This window comes from Poromitra crassiceps (genome assembly GCF_964638095.1).
Source record: "Poromitra crassiceps genome assembly, chromosome: 3".
Taxonomy (NCBI): Eukaryota; Metazoa; Chordata; class Actinopteri; order Beryciformes; family Melamphaidae; genus Poromitra; species Poromitra crassiceps.
The window spans coordinates 1751212-1772745 of NC_139625.1; the positions used below are offsets into that span (position 1 = coordinate 1751212).

Genomic DNA, 21534 nt, shown 5'->3' on the forward strand with positions numbered 1-21534 from the left:
AGCTCTATAATTCGCAAAATAGCAGTGGATGGAAACACGCATTATTTCGCATTTCAATGCATTTCCTTTTGTTGCAATACTTATGCTTATAACTTGTTCTATTTGCGTGTTGTATATATAGCCCTTGGAAAAATGTGCTTTACAGTTATGGTGTTTATTTATTGTTTATGGTTTATTAGGATCCCCATTAGTTACAGCAAGGCTGCAGCTATTCTTCCTGGGGTCCGTCAACATTAAAAATAACAGTACAAAACATAACACAACAAAACAAAACAAGAAACCAAAAGAAAATACTCTGCTAATCAAGAAAGCAGAGACTTACTAATAAATCAAATCAAAAGACAAAAGCATAAACTAAACAGTAGCACTATGACATTTTAAAATCTGTCTAAGGTCAACGTCAGACACAAAAGTCTGAAAAGACGTGTTGAGTCATATAGTCAAAAAATATTTTTTATTTGGTCCTGCACGGTGTGTGTGCCTGTTTCCAGAGCTGAATCCAGAATCAGAGGGCTAGCTGTGTGTGTGTCTGTTCCCAGAGCTGGATCCAGAAGCAGAGTGCTAACTGTGTGTGTCTGTTTCCAGAGCTGAATCCAGAAGCAGAGTGCTAACTGTGTGTGTGGACTGGAGGCCAGTCAGAGTGGTTGGAGAAATACGTGCATTAAGGAAAGAATTCAAATGAGGGATGCTTTAGTTTCACTTTCATCTTTTGGAAATAGGGGAGGCATTTCTGGGAAATGACCTCCAATAACAGTCTGTGCCTGTGGGTTCAGTTGGGGGAGAGAGGCTGAGGTTCCAGAGGGGGAGAGAGGCTGAGGTTCCAGAGGGGGAGAGAGGCTGAGGTTCCAGAGGGGGAGAGAGGCTGAGGTTCCAGAGGGGGAGAGAGGCTGAGGTTCCAGAGGGGGAGAGAGGCTGAGGTTCCAGAGGGGGAGAGAGGCTGAGGTTCCAGAGGGGGAGAGAGGCTGAGGTTCCAGAGGGGGAGAGAGGCTGAGGTTCCAGAGGGGGAGAGAGGCTGAGGATCCAGAGGGGGAGAGAGGCTGAGGTTCCAGAGGGGGAGAGAGGCTGAGGTTCCAGAGGGGGAGAGAGGCTGAGGTTCCAGAGGGGGAGAGAGGCTGAGGTTCCAGAGGGGGAGAGAGGCTGAGGTTTTGGCAGTTGTAGCAGTGAAATATAACTTGACTGTTGTCTGAGATACTAAAACTGTGATGTGATTTACAGCGAGAGCTTTACACTTAAGTGCCTTCATGCCACAGTTTGATCTGTTAATGTGATTGAATCAGGGATGAGAAATGCAGAAGAATTTGTCCATGTTGGGGGAATGACAACATCGATATGCACGTGTGTGTGTGTGTGTGTGTGTGCGTGTGTGTGCGTGCATGTGTGTGTGTGTGTGTGTGTGTGCGTGTGTGTGTGTGTGTGTGTGTCCAGCACATGTGTTTTGTGATAACGTCACTGTGAGTCAGTCACATGATTAAATGGAAAACAGGCCTCTCGTTAAGACAAATACTGTACTGAATTCATAATAAAGATGGATATCATGATGCCGGTTGCAGATGTAAGATTCCTAAAAATGCACCTCTATAAACAATGACTCATGTTCTACAGGTAGACAGACCAACAGTGTAGCTTCTGTGTGTGTGTGTGTGTGTGTGTGTGTGTGTGTGTGTGTGTGTGTGTGTGTGTTTACCGTGTGGACACCATGTTCTACAGGTAGACAGACCAACAGTGTAGCTTGTGTGTGTGTGTGTGTTTACCGTGTGGACACCATGTTATACTGTACATATAGACAGACCAACAGCTTAGCTTCTGTGTGTGTTTACCGTGTGGACAGCATGTTCTACAGGTAGACAGACCAACAGTGTAGCTTCTGTGTGTGTTTACCGTGTGGACACCATGTTCTACAGGTAGACAGAACAACAGTGTAGCTTCTGTGTGTGTGTGTTTACCGTGTGGACACCATGTTCTACAGGTAGACAGAACAACAGTGTAGCTTGTGTGTGTGTGTGTGTTTACCGTGTGGACACCATGTTATACTGTACATATAGACAGACCAACAGCTTAGCTTCTGTGTGTGTTTACCGTGTGGACAGCATGTTCTACAGGTAGACAGACCAACAGTGTAGCTTCTGTGTGTGTTTACCGTGTGGACACCATGTTCTACAGGTAGACAGAACAACAGCTTAGCTTCTATGTGTGTGTCTGTTTACCGTGTGGACACCATGTTCTACAGGTAGACAGACCAACAGCGTAGCTTCTGTGTGTGTTTACCATGGACAGACAGGTAGACAGACCAACAGTGTATTGTGTGTTTACCGTGTGGACAGACAGGTAGACAGACCAACAGTGTATTGTGTGTAGAGATGCTGCGATCCGATCATGTGATCGGATATCGGCGCGATATCAGCCAAAAAACATGGATCGGATCGGATTCCAGCGAAAATGACCGATCCAAGGCTCCGATATAAGCACTCCATTCCATGACTCCGCTCCAGGATTTCTATCCAGCATGCAGCAGCAGCAGCAGCAGCAGCACAGAGGCCGCGTTGAGCCTAGGATGGCCAGGGCCAAAACGTCAGACACACCCGTCCTTAACCTATGTGCGATTCGAAATCACGCGTCCGCACCAGTTTGACAGTTTCAAATTATAACAAAACAACCACTATTGCAATTTGCAATACATGTCCCGCAAGGTTTCTGAGATTAGGGGAAAGTCTGAGCTGGCGTTACGCTAAACCAAACGTGGGGATGAGGCAGCGGATTTGTTTTGGCGTTAACGTTAGCTGTTGTGATGATGGCTAACGTTAGCTAGCTGGTTAGGCTATCTAGTTGCAGGGCAGCGCTCCACAAGCTTGTTGTGACCAAAACCCCCGCATTTAAAGCATTTCATACTCCCAGAGCTGGCGTAAACCATAGAGAACCTCATGCATTAGCCTACTCAAAATGAAACGTCCAGGGTTTGTGTCTCCAAAATCAACTAACGCTAAACGTTACATGCAAGCTAACGTAGCTAGCTGCGGAGCACTCATGATCTATAAGGAAAACGAATGCGCATAGCCTACATAATTGTCAACATCACATACATGTATTTTCTTTAATCTAGACTACAGGCATCATTTTTCAGTCAAAAGTGAAACGACACAGATATGATGGCGTATAGTGAGGCTTTCCATGCCTCACTATAGAACTGGCCCCATGCAAAATTCAGACCGCTTATATGTTGCCGTCATGCCAATAAGAGTCTAAATGTAATTTTTTATGTTTTATCTGCAGACTAAGCAGCTAGGCTTTCGGTTCTATAAAAGCCATTATTTTTTGTATTGACTATTGAGTGATACACTTTACTAAAAAAAATATTATATCACAATAGTGATGTCAGATTTGCTTAGGTCAGAGCTATGGAATATTAAATCATCCATCTCGCCCAGCCCTAATTTGATTGTTATGTTTTAGTTTTACATCAAATGAATTAGATGAACTAAATCGTTTACATACTATATTACCAAAGCACACACATACATACCTAACCCTAAAAATGTTTGTTGCCTGCTAGCTATCAGACAGCATAGAGAGACTTAAATATGTGCTGTATCGGTATCTGATCGAAATCGGTATCGAATCGGGTATCGAAATTTGATCGGAATCGGATCGGTTTTGAGCTAAAATATCGAAATCGGATCGGAATTGAAAAATCTCGATCGCAGCATCTCTAATTGTGTGTGTGTGTTTACCGTGTGGACAGACAGACCAACAGCGTATTGTGTGTGTGTGTGTGTTTACCGTGTGGACAGACAGGTAGACAGACCAACAGTGTATTGTGTGTGTGTTTACCGTGTGGACAGACAGGTAGACAGACCAACAGCGCATTGTGTGTGTGTGTGTGTGTTTACCGTGTGGACAGACAGGTAGACAGACCAACAGCGCATTGTGTGTGTGTGTGTTTACCGTGTGGACAGACAGGTAGACAGACCAACAGCGCATTGTGTGTGTGTGTGTTTACCGTATGGACAGACAGGTAGACAGACCAACAGCGTATTGTGTGTGTGTGTGTGTGTGTGTGTGTTTACCGTGTGGACAGACAGGTAGACAGACCAACAGCGTATTGTGTGTGTGTGTGTTTACCGTGTGGACAGACAGGTAGACAGACCAACAGCGCATTGTGTGTGTGTGTGTTTACCGTGTGGACAGACAGGTAGACAGACCAACAGCGTATTGTGTGTGTGTGTGTTTACCGTGTGGACAGACAGGTAGACAGACCAACAGCGTATTGTGTGTGTGTGTGTGTGTGTGTTTACCGTGTGGACAGACGCAGCCAGCTTCTCTACAAAGGGAGTGAGGTTCTCAGCAGCCTTCAGCCCGTCCTGGAAGAAACTGAGCCATAAAAAAACAACAAATGCTGAGTCATGCTAGTGCTTCAACACCAACCAAAGCATCACATGCCCAGGCTGTATAAGCAGCACATAAACCACAGTGTGATTAAAATGCGTAAATGGTTAACAACAGTAATAATAGCTCGCAAAAGTAAGACATGACCGACCAACCTCAACTTTTGTGCAAAAAAACCTCACCCAGATCCTGAGGTAGAATCAAATCCATATGCTTTTTAGAGCAGGAGGCCTCTCTCTTCCCCCCCCCCCCCTTTTTTCTTTGGCTCCAATAGCACAGTCAGATGTGTAGTAGTTACATTACATGTCAAAACCCCATATTTATTATCCTTTTATCTCGTATGAGAAAATAAACTGTTCTTTCACACCTGGAACCAGAAAAATCACATAGAAGGAGATGTTTGCCGAGACGGACCTGAGCTGCGCCTGGAAGTACTTGATGAGGCTCTGGAGAAGGTCTGGGCCCTGGCGCACCTTCAGCTCCTGGATCTTCAGAAGATACTAGAAGCATAAGCACACACAGCGTTTTAAAGCAGCTCCAGCCGTGGCTACACTCCAGTGTACCATCAGATGCCTCCAAAAGCAAAACCAAAGCCTGAAAATGAAAATGAAAATGAGGAACAAAGCGCTACCATTTTGCAGCACCCGTCATTTAAGACATCATCCTAGACTACACACGGCATCTTCAATATCCTGTTTCGAACGCGATGTCTAGAGAGTCTGGGACACACGACACTGCTCCTCCATATTGTCTCAAAGGTCATGTGGCCAATTTCACTCCAACCAACAGGAACAGGATAAATGAATTACCTATAGGGAAAAGATGGCTGAAACGTGGAATAACAAAGCAAGGCATCACCCAGGCTTTATCCTGACCCATGGCCATGCTGCCTGAGGGCATAATGCACGTTTAAAAAGGAGGTAGGAAAAAGTTTTGGGAGCAAAGAGAGAGAGAGACACACACACACACACACACACACACACACACACACCTACACACACCTGCACACACACACACACACACACACACACACACACACACACACACACACACACACACACACACACACACACACACACACACACACCTGCACACACACACACACACACACACACACACACACACACACACACACACACACACACACACACACACACACACACACACACACACACACACACACACACCGGCCCCCTGTGGCAGGAATGACTACATCGTCCTTGTTCCATAAAGCCAAGTCTGAATCCATCCGTCTGTCTGAGGCTGAGAGAGGTGTTTCTGTTCACTGTACACTATATTGCTGTGCGTGTGTGTGTGTGTGTGTGTGTGTGAGAGAGGGAGAGAGAGAGGGAGAGAGAGAGCTTGGATATGTGGAGAGGTGAGCGAGAGAGAGAGAGAGAGAGAGAGAGAGAGAGAGAGAGAGAGCTTGGATATGTGGAGGGGTGAGAGACAGAGAGAGGGGGGGGGGCAGAGGGGTGGAGTGACTTGCAACAAGTGGAAATTCCATTTTCCCTCCTCTCCTCTACCTCTCAACAGCTGGTCCCAGTCAGTATAAGAGACTACTTTTCTCAGAGTATGTACACTGTAGCTACATGCGGACTGGAACTCTCAGTTTATACACCATCATAGCCCGTGTGAAACAGCCAGTGGTGTAGTCAAGTCGAGTCAGAGTCGAGTTTCGAGTCCAAGTGCGGAGTTACTGAACATGAGCGTGAATCCACGTGTCGACGGAACACACGTACCTGCCCTTGCAAGAAACTGAATAATGTCACGGTATCAATATACTGTAGCTATCAATATCTTATGCCAAATCATTAAGGCCTACTGTATTACAAAAACAATAACAAAACAGTCTTTATCAATTACCAAGTCCGAGTCCGAGTCTCCAACTTCCAAGTCTGCATGCTTGAGTCAAAGTTCAAGTCTGAGTCATCAGTGGTCAAGATCATGTCGAGTCCTGACTGTGACTTGAGACCTGGAATCAAGTACTACAACCCTGGTAACAGCATTGCCAATGAATTTCACAGGGATTTCACTCACTTGGCTTTTAGTTGCGGGTTATGGATATAGACTAGTGTCGTCAGCTGTACTCCTGTGTTTGTACCTCCTGTGTTTGTTTGTACCTCCTCCTGTGTTTGTACCTCCTCCTGTGTTTGTACCTCCTCCTGTGTTTGTTTGTACCTCCTCCTGTACACAGCCCAGTCTGTAGCTCTACTACACCTAGCCAAGCAGAATCATCTTGACATACTGCAACCCTGGCCATCCAGTTGAGCATGGATGGAATATGGACTTCACAAGGCAAGACCACCCACACTTAGGAACTAGAGCACCTCAGGTCCACCTCAGGTGTTGGAAAGGTGCCTGGGTACTGTGTGGGGAGGCTGTTTTGACTGGCTGGAATCCGCACCTACCTCACACATCTGCAGCTGGAAGGCCCGTCTCTCCCTCTCCATGTCCTCTCCTCCATCTGATCCCTCCATCCTGATCAGCTGCCTGTTCTTCTCCCTGCGCTCCTTCTCCAGCTTCCCTCTGATGGAACAGACACACACATCTGCGTTACACCCTGCATAACAGCGTACTGTGTCTGATTTGTCTGATCAACTCTGGAAGGAAGAAAGTCAACCCATTTTTTTTTCCAGTTTTTCTACCATTTTTCTCCTAATAACAGAGCGCAACGGCCACGTGACCGTTCCGTGACATCACGGTTCCGGAAGGGGGGTGGAGGGGGGGAGGATGCTGGGTACAATACTGTGTACATATTATAACGTAAGAGTGAAGAAACTGTGGTGTTTCTGGCCAATCGGATTAGCGGATGATTGAGCAACAGAGCGTTTCAGCCAATGGGAGAGCACTCTAAGTGGCAGTGGGCAGGACCAGCGGTCTGAGCAGCCGCCATTACACTATTAGCTCAATGGCTAACATATTAGTGTAGATAAGACGCATTTCAGTGCATATTAGTGAACGAACCGGCTAACAGATTTCAAACCGATATATAAGGTTTAAAAGCAGCGTGACTCATGATAGTTACGTTTCAGTCACTCAGTGGTGGTTTTAGCCCTTTTATTCAGCAAGCTGTGAGCTACGTTCATGTAGATTATAGCCAGTGAGAGAAATAACTGCAGGCCACCAATCACAGACGGCCACACAGCAAGCTCCATCAATCAAAGACGTCGATATTACATTGTCAAATTGTGGATAGTGCAGTACTTCTCCATGACATCGAATAATTTTGTTTCTCTCCAATAAACAAGGATATTTTACAGATTTGTGGCTTCTACAGGAAGATATACCATCGTTTAACCAGTCAGGCCCGTGGTGAGTCTACATTAGCCTACAGTCAGGCCCGTGCTGAGTCTACATTGGGTGGTTACGACATTATGGTTAATAATCCAAATGTTATTGCAGAATATGAGCGGTTGGGGAAGGACTCTTCCGGAACGTCACGTCACCGTCTCGTGACTGTTGAGCTCTATTGGCCCATTTCCCCCCGCTGTCCCTCCCGGCCGTTGCTCCGCCCCCTCTGCTGCTCTGGGGAGAGCCGTAGACTAGCACATGCTTCCTCCGATACTCGTGCAGTCGCCAGCCGCTTTTTTTCCCCCTTGACAGCGAGGGTTTTCACCGGCAGCAGGACATACTGTAGCGCGTGGTGGGAGGATCACGCCATTCGCCCCCGGGTCCCCTCCCCACCACATAGGCGTCCCGACCGACCAGGGGAGGCGCTAGTGCAGAGACCAGGACTCATACCCCACCGGCTTCCCACCCGCAGACACGGCCAATTGTGTCTGAAGGAACGTCTGACCAAGCCGGAAGTACCACTGCCCGGGAATTGAACCCGGGTCTCATCTTATCTCAATGCAACTTCATAAAAGGGAGCTCCCCTCCCCCTCTGGTTGCTTAGCGCCCCACTAACCCACTCACGTTCCTCACAAAGGAGAGGAAGTTGAATAGAAGACAATAAAGGAGGGTTGAAATCGCCTTACGACATTATAAAGCACTTACAGCCACTGCCGGAATGAGATCAAAGTGCAGCGCGTGAGTTTTATTTCGTAGACCATGTAACAGAGAACGTATTATTCCATTAACCTCTGCTTTTACACCGACTTCTGTGACCCAGAAGAAATGAAAGAGGAGCACCAACATTACATTACATTACATTACATTACATTACATTACAGCACCAACCATCTTGCATGACTGCTTCTGCTTGGGCCATCACATCAGTCTCAGGGTTTAGCTTCTCTTCTCTCACGAAAGCAACGAGGCTTGCAGAGCAAGAGCTGCTCTATAGTCAAGCACCATGCAGCCTCATAAATATAACAGTGGAGTTTACCACTTACATTTTGATGTCGTACTCTTTCCAGCTCTTCTCCATCTGTTTCTTGAGCTCCTGAAGAGGGGGTGACACAGAAAGGGAGCAAAAGAAAGGGAAGGGGAGAGGAGAGGAGAGGAGACTTAACATGGACCTCCAGCAAGTAGTTAACGGATAAAAAAAATCACTGCAAAGTAGTAGGATGCACTTTCAGAATGAAAGATATCTGCTTACAATTCTCTTTTTATTTTTAATATGATATTGTGGTCATGTGATGTGGTCATGTGATGTGGTCATGTGGTATTGTTGAGATACTAAACTCTGATTTTGACATTATTGACTTGAATAATTCCTGACATAAAACAACATGATTGTAAGGCCATGTCCACACGGAGACGGAAGCGATTATTTTTTTCTTCGTTTAAGAAAAGTTTTCCATAAACACGGAATCGTTTCAAGAAATGTGTGTATCCACATGAAGCCACTGAATACCACTGAAACCGCTGTAGTGTATATATGCCAGGCCGGTAAGTGGCGCTGTAACACGCTGCCACATCACAGTGCAATGTGTGGTTGTCAAACCTCTCACTTCCCTATTCACGTTGTATTTGCGAGGGATATATATAGAGCAGCCCGAGTATGTCCGTTACACTCAGGGTTTACATTTCATTTCATTTCATTTTGTCCAATATTAAAATATTCCAGAATTGCATGTTGTATTAAAAATAAATATTATTTCTATCTAACACGTTTAGCCTGATTTTGTTTGTGTTATTGTAAAAACTTAGCCGCCGCTAAGCCTTCTGGGAAATATCCGATGAAGGGAGGGGAGGGGTGGATGTGTGGAGCCCTGAGGATGTTGCACACGCTGTTCTCCGTGTCCTCCACTTGTTGCTGACGGTGGTAATAGAGGACCATTATATTTTGCTGCAAGAGCCCTAACAGGCTCAGTAGCTGCTGTAGCACGAACGCTAGTGCACTGTAAGCCATTGTTGCTGGTGGAGAGAGGTGGGGCTATGGCGTCATCGGTTCAAGAAAGATGCGTATGGGTTGTAAACACGGAAATGCAAGGGTGGTGTCTTCAGATTTATTCACTCTGGGACCCGGTTTCAAAAATTAGCGTATACTCCCAGAACGTATAGTCCCAGAACGCTGGTTCCGTCTGGACGAAACGTCTATACGACAAAAAACTTTAGCGGATACAGCTAAACTCGTCTCCGTGTGGACATGGCCACAGTGTTGTCTACAAAAGCAGTTCACCACAGTAAAGTCATATCTCCCTACAGATGGATAGTGGCATTGACATGTCGAGGAAATGCCCCACAATTAAAGTAAAGCAGTATTGTATATAGACCCTTTTCGCTGGGGCCATTTTGTGTCGAAAAGGCAGGGTAAACACAGGTGCAAGCAAAATACAAATGACGGTTTCCAACTTCCATGATTGGAAGTTGGAAAGTGAAAAGGGTCTCAAAAGGTATGATTTCTCACAACATGCTATCAAGTCTGTTATCTGGAGCAACGCTCAACTGTCAAATCAGCTGTGCAGTGAGAGGAGCTTGTTATCAGTCACTAGTCTGTTGACCTGACAAAGCGAAAGGTCAAACACTTGATCAGCATAAACTAGCTTGGTCTTACTCAATCTGCATCGACAGCAACAGCTCCCATATCTTAGCACACTCACTCAGCTCACTTCCAATCTCAGCCAACAGGAGTCGTGTCTGAAACAAGTCATGGCCTTGTTGTGGATGCTCAGTTTAACCAGCAGTAGTGATGTCATGGTACCAATAATTCAGTATTCGGTACTAGTGAATTCCCACGGTACTCGGTACCAATTTCAGTACCACGGTAAAAAAAAAAGACTGATATTTCTTCAACATATTCTCCTTTATTAACTCATTGAGTGCCAATGACGACTTTAGTCGTCAATTGCTTTAGTAACGTTGAGTGCCAATGACGACTAAAGTCGTCAATTGCGTTTTTTGACGGTGGGACGTGGATCAAAGCCTAATATATCTCCTGTAAAATTTTGGGGCATGTTGAATGTGTATAACTTATTTTACCGACCCATTAGGTGGCGACAATGCTCTCCAGATTAGAGGAAGGTCCGAAAACAGCAGGAAAAACCTCTGTGATCAAAGAGAAACCGCTCATGCTGCAGCCAGAGCCATATAGATGGCTCTGACTTGCAGCTGATGTTGGCTGCGAACAGCAGTCAATCCGCACACACAACTGAGCCCCTCTGCCTCTGTCTGTCTGTCTGCATAGTTTCTTCACGGGGCACGGTGGCTCAGTGGTAGAGCTGTCGCCTCACAGTCAGAAGGTCCTGAGTTCGATTCTCGCCTGGGACACTGTGGGCGCTGTGGTTGTGTTTCCCCCCATATCTTCAGTGCCTACTGCCCAGGTGGGGTATCTCGTCGTAAGGGCCTTTCTGTCTGTGTGGAGTTTGCATGTTCTCCCCGTGCTCCCCCAGGGGGGTTCCTCCGTATATAACCCCCCCACTAAAAACATGCAGAAGATCAGATCGTCATCGTCATCCGACCAGTGACGACAACATCCGAAGTTGGTCCCCGGGCGCTGTACGAGAAAGCGACCACTGCTCCTGGCCTGCCCCCTGGAGGAAAGGACAAGCCTGGATGGGTCAAATGCAGAGGACATATTTCACCGGCCACCATCAGCATGAGTGTGTGTAGTGGCCGCATGCATGTGTTGTAGTGTGTTGTGTGACAATAAAGACGGGCTGGTTTGGCATTTCCTTGTCGCGCTGGGAGCCGGCGCAAAAAAACGGAGGGCTCCGAAAATAGACCGGGTGCGTGTGGCTGTGTGTTAGTGTGGGGAGGAGTTTGCAGCTGAATGGGGGAGAGGGGGGTGGGGCACGCAGGCACCACACAACTACACCACGTCACTACATCAGAAAATATTATCTTCAGACTCAGTGAATGTGCTTGAAATGCTGCATTTCACAAAAGGCGGAATAACTCAGCTTCTAATTTGAAAAGTGTCTTTTTGCTCAAAACAGCCTATCTTCTCCGGCTCATAACTAAAGAACGGAAAATGGGATCAATATCATCGTTCTTTGTGCGTGTTCGGTGTTTACATAGTAATATCACACAATATTCTGTGGGCCTCGAGAAATCACTGAAAACGCTCTGAAACTCTGGCACTGGGAGCGTCCGCTCTCCAAAAGTGGCTGGCACTCAATGAGTTAAAGTATGCAACCATTTCCAATGAACAAATGGCATGTAGCCTTCAACTTTAAAACAAAACAATGTGCTTCTGCTTACTTCTTACATTCAACTCTGTATGGCAGTGAGTGCAGACAGTGCAACACCAGTGGCATGTAGCCCTCAAGTATTTAAAACAAAAACAATATTGTGCTTCTGCTTACTTAGCCTACATTCAACTTTTTATGGCAAGGGTAACACATCCAATCTCGCCAAGCACCTGAAAGACAGGCACCCAGACCTGTTCAAAGAATTCAAGGTGGGTTAATTTCAAACGGTGTAAAATAACACGTTTAACAACATATCAAACGGACCTTATCCTGTCACATTAGTTTTTGAGATAGCTGGCAATGCATTGTGTAACCAAAAAACGTTTGGCTAACGTTAACGTTAACGTGTTTTGTAATGGAATCTTTATGGGACACGGCTAATACCTGGCACAGCGTTAGCTAGCATAGTGTAGCACGTGTGCAATGCAATGTTTGTAATGGAATCATTATGGAACTATGGCTAAGTTCGGCTATTAGTGGCTTCAGTGTGACACCTCCGTGGGTGGTGTCTGTTAAATGTTAAATGAAACTTGTGGGTTCAGCGTAGGTTGAGCTTAGGTTGAGCGTTGCTTCGGCGTATAGTGTGAACGGGGGTTTACCCTAACCTTAACAAATCCTAGTCAAGTCTTTACTGTTGATTTGTCTGATAAAACAAAACCCAGAAGAACCCAGATTTGTTTACAACAACAAAAATATAACATTGAATTTATTGGGTGTCAACTATTGCAATAAAGAGGCATATTTGAGAGGCATATTTTTGCTGGCATTGTGCTTTTTTTGTAGGCTATTATTATTACTACATTTCTCCCAGGGTAGCTTTGCTGTAGTTTCAACTACTTCCCTGCTGAAGTAGCTGCTAGCTTCCTAAGCTATGCTTTCAAAGTAGCTTCCCCAAACGCTGCTTATATTAGTATGTACAGTAGTAAGTACAGTATGCAATACAACGTAGACTCACTAGTCTGCTGTCTCGGAGCTCAGTCTTCAGGACATTCTCTAAAGGAAACGCCATGATGTTGTTGAGGTTTTGCACCTGAAACAGATGAGAGAAGAAAGTTAGATACAATGTGCAGCAGGCACACACAGTTAGATACAATGTGCAGCAGGCACACACAGTTAGATACAATGTGCAGCAGGCACACACAGTTCTACACATTCTCCTTATCAGTTAGATACAATGTGCAGCAGGCACACACAGTTAGATACAATGTGCAGCAGGCACACACAGTTCTACACATTCTCCTTATCTCCCCATGGAGGAGAACTTCTGGGAATGCGTGTGGAAAAGACCAAAAACATGGTGATTCAGACTTGAGTCAGGAAAAGAAAACACTGGACGACAATCTGCAACCATTCAGATGTTTTGGATCCAACTGGTAGCAGGACAATGTTTTTATGAAGTGTTTGTGTTTCTGTAAAGTGGAAGTTGAGGTTAAACTGAGATGGCAATCAGATGAGTTCAGCCACTGGTGAATGTGGGTAAAGAACCAGTCATGCAGTGATGATGAAATGCGTGCCTGTGTCCTCCTCTTGAACTCTGCTTTAGGGAAATATAATGAAGCACTCGCACACAGAGACATGGACACAGGCTGAGAAGATTATACACACGCATCACACGCATCACATGCATACACACACACACACACACACACACACACACACACACACACACACACACACACACACACACACACACACACACACACACACACATCACATGCACACACACCCACACACCCACACACACACACACACACACACACACACACACACATCACATGCACACACCCACCACACATACACACACATCACATGCACACACCCACACAAGCAAACAACTGCCTACCAACACGAGGGTCGCAGGTTCGACGCCCCCGTGTTACATCCGGCTTGTTCGGGTATCCATAGATAGATAGATAGATAGATATTTTTATTCAAGTGTCATGCACACAGGGTGCCCAGCCCACATGGGCTTATAAGACACTAAAGACAACAATCTTGCATGGTGTGTTTGACACAAACATATTGGATGCATATATATACATACACACACAGTGTGTATGCATATGTAAACATATCCACACTGGATACATATACATAAACGTACACATTATAGAACTCAAATCAAATATACAGCATATTTTTTTTCTTTTCCCAGGCTTTAGAAATGAAATTGGCTGCATGGAATGCTCCCTTTCTAAAACATAAGTAATTTTTTTTGTAATCATCCAAATAAAAAAAATCATTATATAGCAAGCTCATTTTCTCGAAAAGCACATGTCTAAAATCCATACAGGCACAATTGGCCGTGTCTGCGGGTGGGAAGCCGGATTAAGGGTATGTGTCATGTCACTGGCGCCTCCTCTGGTCGGACGGGGCAGGGAAGGGGGAGGCAGGGGTCGGGGGAGGGGAACTGGGGGAGATAGTGTGATCCTCCTATGCGCTATGTCCTGCCGGTGAAACTGCTCGCGGTGAAGAGAAGTGACTGGCAACTGCACATGTATCAGAGAAAGCATGCAGTCTACGACTCTCTCCAGATCCACAGAGGGGGTGGAGCAACGATCAATTGTGGAGAAAAGGGGGGGGGGGGGGGGTATTATGATATGGTATTAAAAATGAATAATATATAAAGATATAATATATAAAGATACCGTACCATACTGTGAAATCTCATAGCGTTACATCCCTACACAACAAGCAGAATCTCTACCACCAGAGAGCCAAAGCACCTTGACTCCTCCCCTACTCCACACACAGTGTGCACTAATTCATGGTAGAAAGAGTTATCAAGTTGAGTGGCAGGTGGCTCGGCCAATCAATCCACTCGTGGGCGAGGCCAAGGCTGAGTCACCTACTACCAACGACAACAACAACAATCACATCTGTGCATTATCGTAGCTAGAAATATTGTGCGCTTTACTTTATATTATGTATATATATATATATATATGTATTTTACAGTAGTAGTGAGATGCAGAATTAGCGACCCACTAACTTCCCACTGGTGAAATTGATGAGGTGGTAACATACAGTATCCACTGTGTCCTGGCCACTGTCTGTAAAGCTACCCTGTGTTTGGTTAACTGCTAGTGGAATTGCCTTTGGCATACAAGCCAGTCTTGTGATAAATATTATACAACCACTTCCTGGAGCCGAGCGCTGACTTCACTTCACCTGGATACACTATCACACACACACACACACACACACACACACACACACACACACACACACACACACACACACACACACACACACACACACACACACACACACACACACACACAACTTCCTGGAGCCGAACGCTGACTTCACTTCACCTGGATACATTATTGACTCAGAGACGTGGAAATGGCTTCGGCTGTTTTGGCTGGCCTCCAAAAGAGGAGGTCCCGGCAACACAGGGAGATACCTATTCCCAAACCCCTCGACACATACAGGGACCCATGCATGCACGCACACGCACGCACGCACACACACACACACACACACACACACAGCGCAAAGGGAGGCCTTCAGGGTGAGTTTGCACTGAGAGAGTCCTTAAATCATTCTCTGTTAGTCGGGTCTGGACCCAGTTCCTCCTCACATCTGTAAGGCCTGCTCTCACCCCTGTGAGGCCTTGATTGACAGCTGGGGGGAGGGGCTAAGAGTGTGTGACTCTCTCTCTCTCTCTCTGTGTGTGTGTGTGTGTGTCTGTGTGTGTGTGTGTGTGTGTGTGTGTGTCTCCACTCACACTCGGAGGTCTGGGATGAATTATCATCGCTATGGAAACTATCAGTGGGAGGGTTCCAGTCTGCCCCAGATTCAGGAGAATCAAGAGGCGCTAGCATGCAGCTGTTCATAGCCCCCTCCCAACACACACACACACACACACACAATCATATGGACCCAGACTTAGGGTTCCCTTGCCACCCATGTGCCCTTTGACCTTTCACCTGTGGTACTCAAATTAATAATTCATCTCTTCTGTCACTCTCTCTCAAGACACACACACACACACACACACACACACACACACACACACACACACACACACACACACACACACACACACACACACACACACACACACAAAGAGTTTGACGTTCTCATAGCATGGTTAAATAACACCTTAGCCAGGATAGTGTGTGTAGAGTGAATCATGTTTGAACTAGTCAACACTCACATGTGAGCTGGACAACAGTACAGAAGGAAGGTTGGCATAGCAAAAATATTAAGATCATTTCTAACCCTGCACAATGTCCCATCTAAACAGCTAATGGACACATATAATACTGTATATCAGGGATGGGCAACTTTGATGACAGAGAGGGCCACAAAAAAAAATTCTCGCTACCAGAGGGCCAGATTGTGACCGCGCACTTCCACCAGTAGCCTACTGTAACACCATCACTCCCAATTATAGCTACTCATTTGATGAAAAGGACTGGTCATCAAAAGTTTATTATACCAACATTTATATTTTTCATATTCAAATTTAGTAATTCTTCCATTCAGATGACACCAGAAACTTTGCACTAGCTTTAAAACAGCCCGCTGCAGCAATTTGATGGGCTACATCACCCAAATATGTCATATTAATCAGATTACCGGTAGTAATGTTGCATTTGCAATGTGCAACCTGGATATAGTTTGTTACAACAGTTAGCTCAAATGCTAACGTTAAACAGTATGTTAAACAGTGTGTTAACACATTCACTGCCAGCCGTTTTTTTTTTACTGTAGGTAGCTTCTGCCAGAGTTTTTTTTTGAGGATTCTGGCTCATTTTACAAGAGCCGAGGATTATTTTCTGCTTGGACTTTGTGAACACAAAGTTCACAAAAGTACTAATAGAATGTGTGCTTTCTATGTCTAAAAGAGTTAGTTTGTAGAGTTAGTAGTTATGTAGATATTAGCCGTTGAGTACAGCATGGTTTCAGCGTCTGAGACTGAAAGCTGAGATAATCGCAGTTTTGTGAAATTCAATCAAACAGGCAGAACAGTCACTTTAACCATTTATTTTTGGCATCAGTGAGAGATCAGACATCTAAACAATATAGTTCTGAACGCCCTCTCCTTCAAACTCCTCCCTCCGTGGGCGTGTCTGGTGGCTTTCAGCAGCGTTTGTCACAAGCGAGTTTCTACTGCCTGTCTGAGCAGTGAGCAGCCTCCCTCCCTGGCGGCTCACTGGTGGATGGGGCTCACTCGTTTCTTGGGTTTGAGAGCTTTGATGAAGCTTTGTGCGATTCTAGGCTTTATGCTGCGTGTTTCAAAGTGTGTTTTCCACCCAGTCTATTTTTGGAACCCCCCACCGTTGTGCGCCCGTGTGCACCAGCGTGAAAGCGTTTTCGCCTACAGTATGAGAATGAGGCTCGTTCGTTTCTGGATTTTCGGTTGAGCTCAGCTGCAATGAAGCTGCCTGCGTGCGATTGTGGGCTTTCTGCCGTGTTTTAAAGTGTGTTTCACCCATAATCTATTATGCAAATTTGCAATCCCCCACCGCCAGCTCCCAGCGCGATAATGCGTGAAAGCGTTTTCGCCAATCCATTTTACAGTATGAGAGAATGGTTTCCTCGCGCGTTCCCCTGCAGTTTTGGCTGGCTTTTTCTAGTCTGGAGAGCACTGTCGCCACTTAGTGGGTCGGTGGAATGGGTTGTACACGTTCGGTGGCTCCAATATTTTTATAGGAGACGTGGGGGGCGTTGATCCACGTCCCACCGTCAATTTTTTTTTTTTTTTTTAACACATTGAGTGCCAGCCGTTTTTTCAATCCTGTAGGTAAGTTGTGCCAGGTTTTCTTTTGAGGATTCTGGCTCATTTTATAAGAGCCGAGGATTCTTTTCTGTTAAGACTTCGTGAACACCAATCATCTAAAAATAACTAATAGAATGTGTGCTTTCTCTGTCTAAAAGAGTTAGTTTGCAGAGTTAGTAGTTATGTAGATATTAGCCGTTGAGTACAGCATGGTTTTAGCGTCTGAGACAGGGAGCTGAGATAATCGCAGTTTTGTGAAATTCAATCAAACAGCAGAACAGTCACCTGCCTGTGATTATGGGTGCCCTTGGGCAAGTCTGTATACTGTATTGTGTGTGTGTGTGTGTCTGTGTGTGTGTGTGTGTGTGTGTGTGTGTGTGTGTTCGCGCGTTGCTCCGCGGCTCTGAGAGGAAGAGATCTCTGTCCGTTCTTTGCCCCCACAGCGTGTCTGTCTCCCACTCTGTGTGCTCTCTCTCTCTCTCTCTCTCTCTCTCTCTCTCTCTCTCTCTCCTCTCTCTCTCTCTCTCTCTCTCTCTCTCTCTCTCTCGGGACTAGAGAGAGAGAGAGAGAGAGAGAGAGAGTGTGTGTGTGTCTCCAAACTCCTCCCTCCGTCTGTGCTGCGGAGGGAGGATTCTCCGCGGCCGTCTGGACTGTAAAACTGTTTCTTGAGGTGTCGGCTGAGAGCTTTGAATAAGCTTTTGCGATTCTGGTCTTATTTATGCGCAAAGGTACTCGAGTGTGTGTGTGTGCGCGCGCGCGTGTGTGTGTGTGTGTGTGTGTGTGTGTGAAATCGAAAGAGTTTTCGCCCAGCTACTTCCTTGAAAATTACACTGGCTTTCTCCAGCGCGCTGGCTGGCTGTGGCTCTGGCTGTGGCTGGCTGTGGCTTTCTCTCTGTCTTGGGAGAGAACTGTCGCCACTTAGTGGTCGGTAAAATAGATTATACACATTCTCTTCCTCCAATAGTGATATAGAAGACGTAAAAGGGGTTGATTGATGTCCCACCGTCAAAAAAAAAAATGTTTATGTAAGACGAGATAGCTCGTCTATGGCACTCAACCGTTGGATTATGTAAGACGAGATATCTCGGCTATGGCACTCAACGTGTTAAGACGAGATATCTCGTCATTGGCAGTCAACCGTTGGATTTTGTAAGACGAGATATCTCGTCAATGGCAGTGAACGTGTTAAACAGTATGTTAAACAGTATGTGGACACAGATCAAAAGACTGTGGACTGAAAACAAACCCAGCTGATTCACTTCTTCCCTCACGGCACTTTCAGATCAATCCATCATCAAGAGGCCGACTCCGCCTTCCTCTTTGTGAACTTCCTCTGCGTCTTCACCGTCCTTCCCTCCTCCTTCCCTCCTCCTCCTCACTCCATCTGAACTCTCCGGTAAAGACAGCTCATTTAGAGGAAATGAGCTCCTCCTGCTTCCTGCGCTGCCCCCTAGCTCCTGTTTCCTGCGCTGCCCCCTAGCTCCCTCTCCTCTCACCAGGTTCTTGAAGAGTGCTGTGACCTCTCTGGTGAAGACGGCCAGGTTCAGGAAGCCTGTGGACACTTCGTTGTTGTCCTGGGTCAGGTGGCTATTCCCCAGGTTCTCCAACACCTCGATGTACTGCTCCTTGTTCTCCACATGGGCTGAAAGACAACACACACAGCGTGAGTACACACACACACACACACATGCTGTAAACAACACACAGCGTGAGTACACACACATGATGTAAACAACACAGTACACACACACAGAGTGAGTACACACACATGCTGTAAACAACACACAGAGTGAGTACACACACATGCTGTAAACAACACAGAGTGAGTACACACACATGCTGTAAACAACACAGAGTGAGTACACGCACATGCTGTAAACAACACAGAGTGAGTACACACACATGCTGTAAACAACACACAGAGTGAGTACACACACATGCTGTAAACAACACACAGAGTGAGTACACACACATGCTGTAAACAACACACAGAGTGAGTACACACACATGCTGTAAACAACACACAGAGTGAGTACACACACATGCTGTAAACAACACACACAGAGTGAGTACACACACATGCTGTAAACAACACAGAGTGAGTACACACACATGCTGTAAACAACACAGAGTGAGTACACACACATGCTGTAAACAACACAGAGTGAGTACACACACATGCTGTAAACAACACAGAGTGAGTACACACACATGATGTAAACAACACAGAGTGAGTACACACACATGCTGTAAACAACACGCACAGAGTGAGTACACACACATGCTGTAAACAACACGCACAGAGTGAGTACACACACATGCTGTAAACAACACGCACAGAGTGAGTACACACACATGCTGTAAACAACACACAGAGTGAGTACACACACATGCTGTAAACAACACACACAGAGTGAGTACACACACATGCTGTAAACAACACAGAGTGAGTACACACACATGCTGTAAACAACACAGAGTGAGTACACACACATGCTGTAAACAACACAGAGTGAGTACACACACATGCTGTAAACAACACAGAGTGAGTACACACACATGATGTAAACAACACAGAGTGAGTACACACACATGCTGTAAACAACACAGAGTGAGTACACACACATGCTGTAAACAACACGCACAGAGTGAGTACACACACATGCTGTAAACAACACGCACAGAGTGAGTACACACACATGCTGTAAACAACACACACAGAGTGAGTACACACACATGCTGTAAACAACACAGAGTGAGTACACACACATGATGTAAACAACACAGAGTGAGTACACACACATGCTGTAAACAACACAGAGTACACACACATGCTGTAAACAACACACACAGAGTGAGTACACACACATGCTGTAAACAACACACACAGAGTGAGTACACACACATGCTGTAAACAACACAGAGTGAGTACACACACATGCTGTAAACAACACACACAGAGTGAGTACACACACATGCTGTAAACAACACAGAGTGAGTACACACACATGCTGTAAACAACACACACAGAGTACACACACATGCTGTAAACAACACAGAGTGAGTACACACGCATGCTGTAAACAACACACACAGAGTGAGTACACACACATGCTGTAAACAACACAGAGTGAGTACACACACATGCTGTAAACAACACACACAGAGTGAGTACACACACATGCTGTAAACAACACACACAGAGTGAGTACACACACATGCTGTAAACAACACAGAGTGAGTACACACACATGCTGTAAACAACACAGAGTGAGTACACACACATGCTGTAAACAACACACACAGAGTGAGTACACACACATGATGTAAACAACACAGAGTGAGTACACACACATGATGTAAACAACACAGAGTGAGTACACACACATGCTGTAGACAACACAGAGTGAGTACACACACATGCTGTAAACAACACAGAGTGAGTACACACACATGCTGTAAACAACACAGAGTGAGTACACACACATGCTGTAAACAACACAGAGTGAGTACACACACATGCTGTAAACAACACATAGACAGAGTGAGTACACACAGATGCTGTAAACAACACACATAGAGTGAGTACACACACATGCTGTAAACAACACACACACAGCGTGAGTACACACACATGCTGTAAACCAGCGGTCCCCAACCACCGGGCCGCTGACCGGTACCGGGCCACAACGCATTTGGTACCGGCCCGCGAGCCCGGTCCACACAAAGAAATAATAATAATAATCGTCAGGCACATGTTAGCCACCTATTGTTCGCAAGGACCCCCAAAGGACCCATGGCAGTGGTAAACATATAGCCACGCGTCAACATTGATGGGAT

General features: G+C 45.8%; 1 protein-coding gene across 2 annotated transcripts in view; it reads right to left on the reverse strand.

The window, feature by feature from the left end:
- The window catches only part of asap3 (ArfGAP with SH3 domain, ankyrin repeat and PH domain 3), a 74916-nt gene that overhangs the window by 34037 nt on the left and 19345 nt on the right, over positions 1-21534 (reverse strand). For both annotated transcript variants that reach the window (XM_083633589.1, XM_083633590.1), the window contains exons 3-8: positions 19191-19336; positions 12916-12990; positions 8718-8767; positions 6792-6909; positions 4795-4880; positions 4290-4365 (exon numbers count right to left, since the gene is read on the reverse strand). In XM_083633589.1, coding sequence (XP_083489715.1) covers positions 4290-4365; positions 4795-4880; positions 6792-6909; positions 8718-8767; positions 12916-12990; positions 19191-19336 — 551 coding nt within the window. The remainder of the gene's footprint in view (positions 1-4289; positions 4366-4794; positions 4881-6791; positions 6910-8717; positions 8768-12915; positions 12991-19190; positions 19337-21534) is intronic.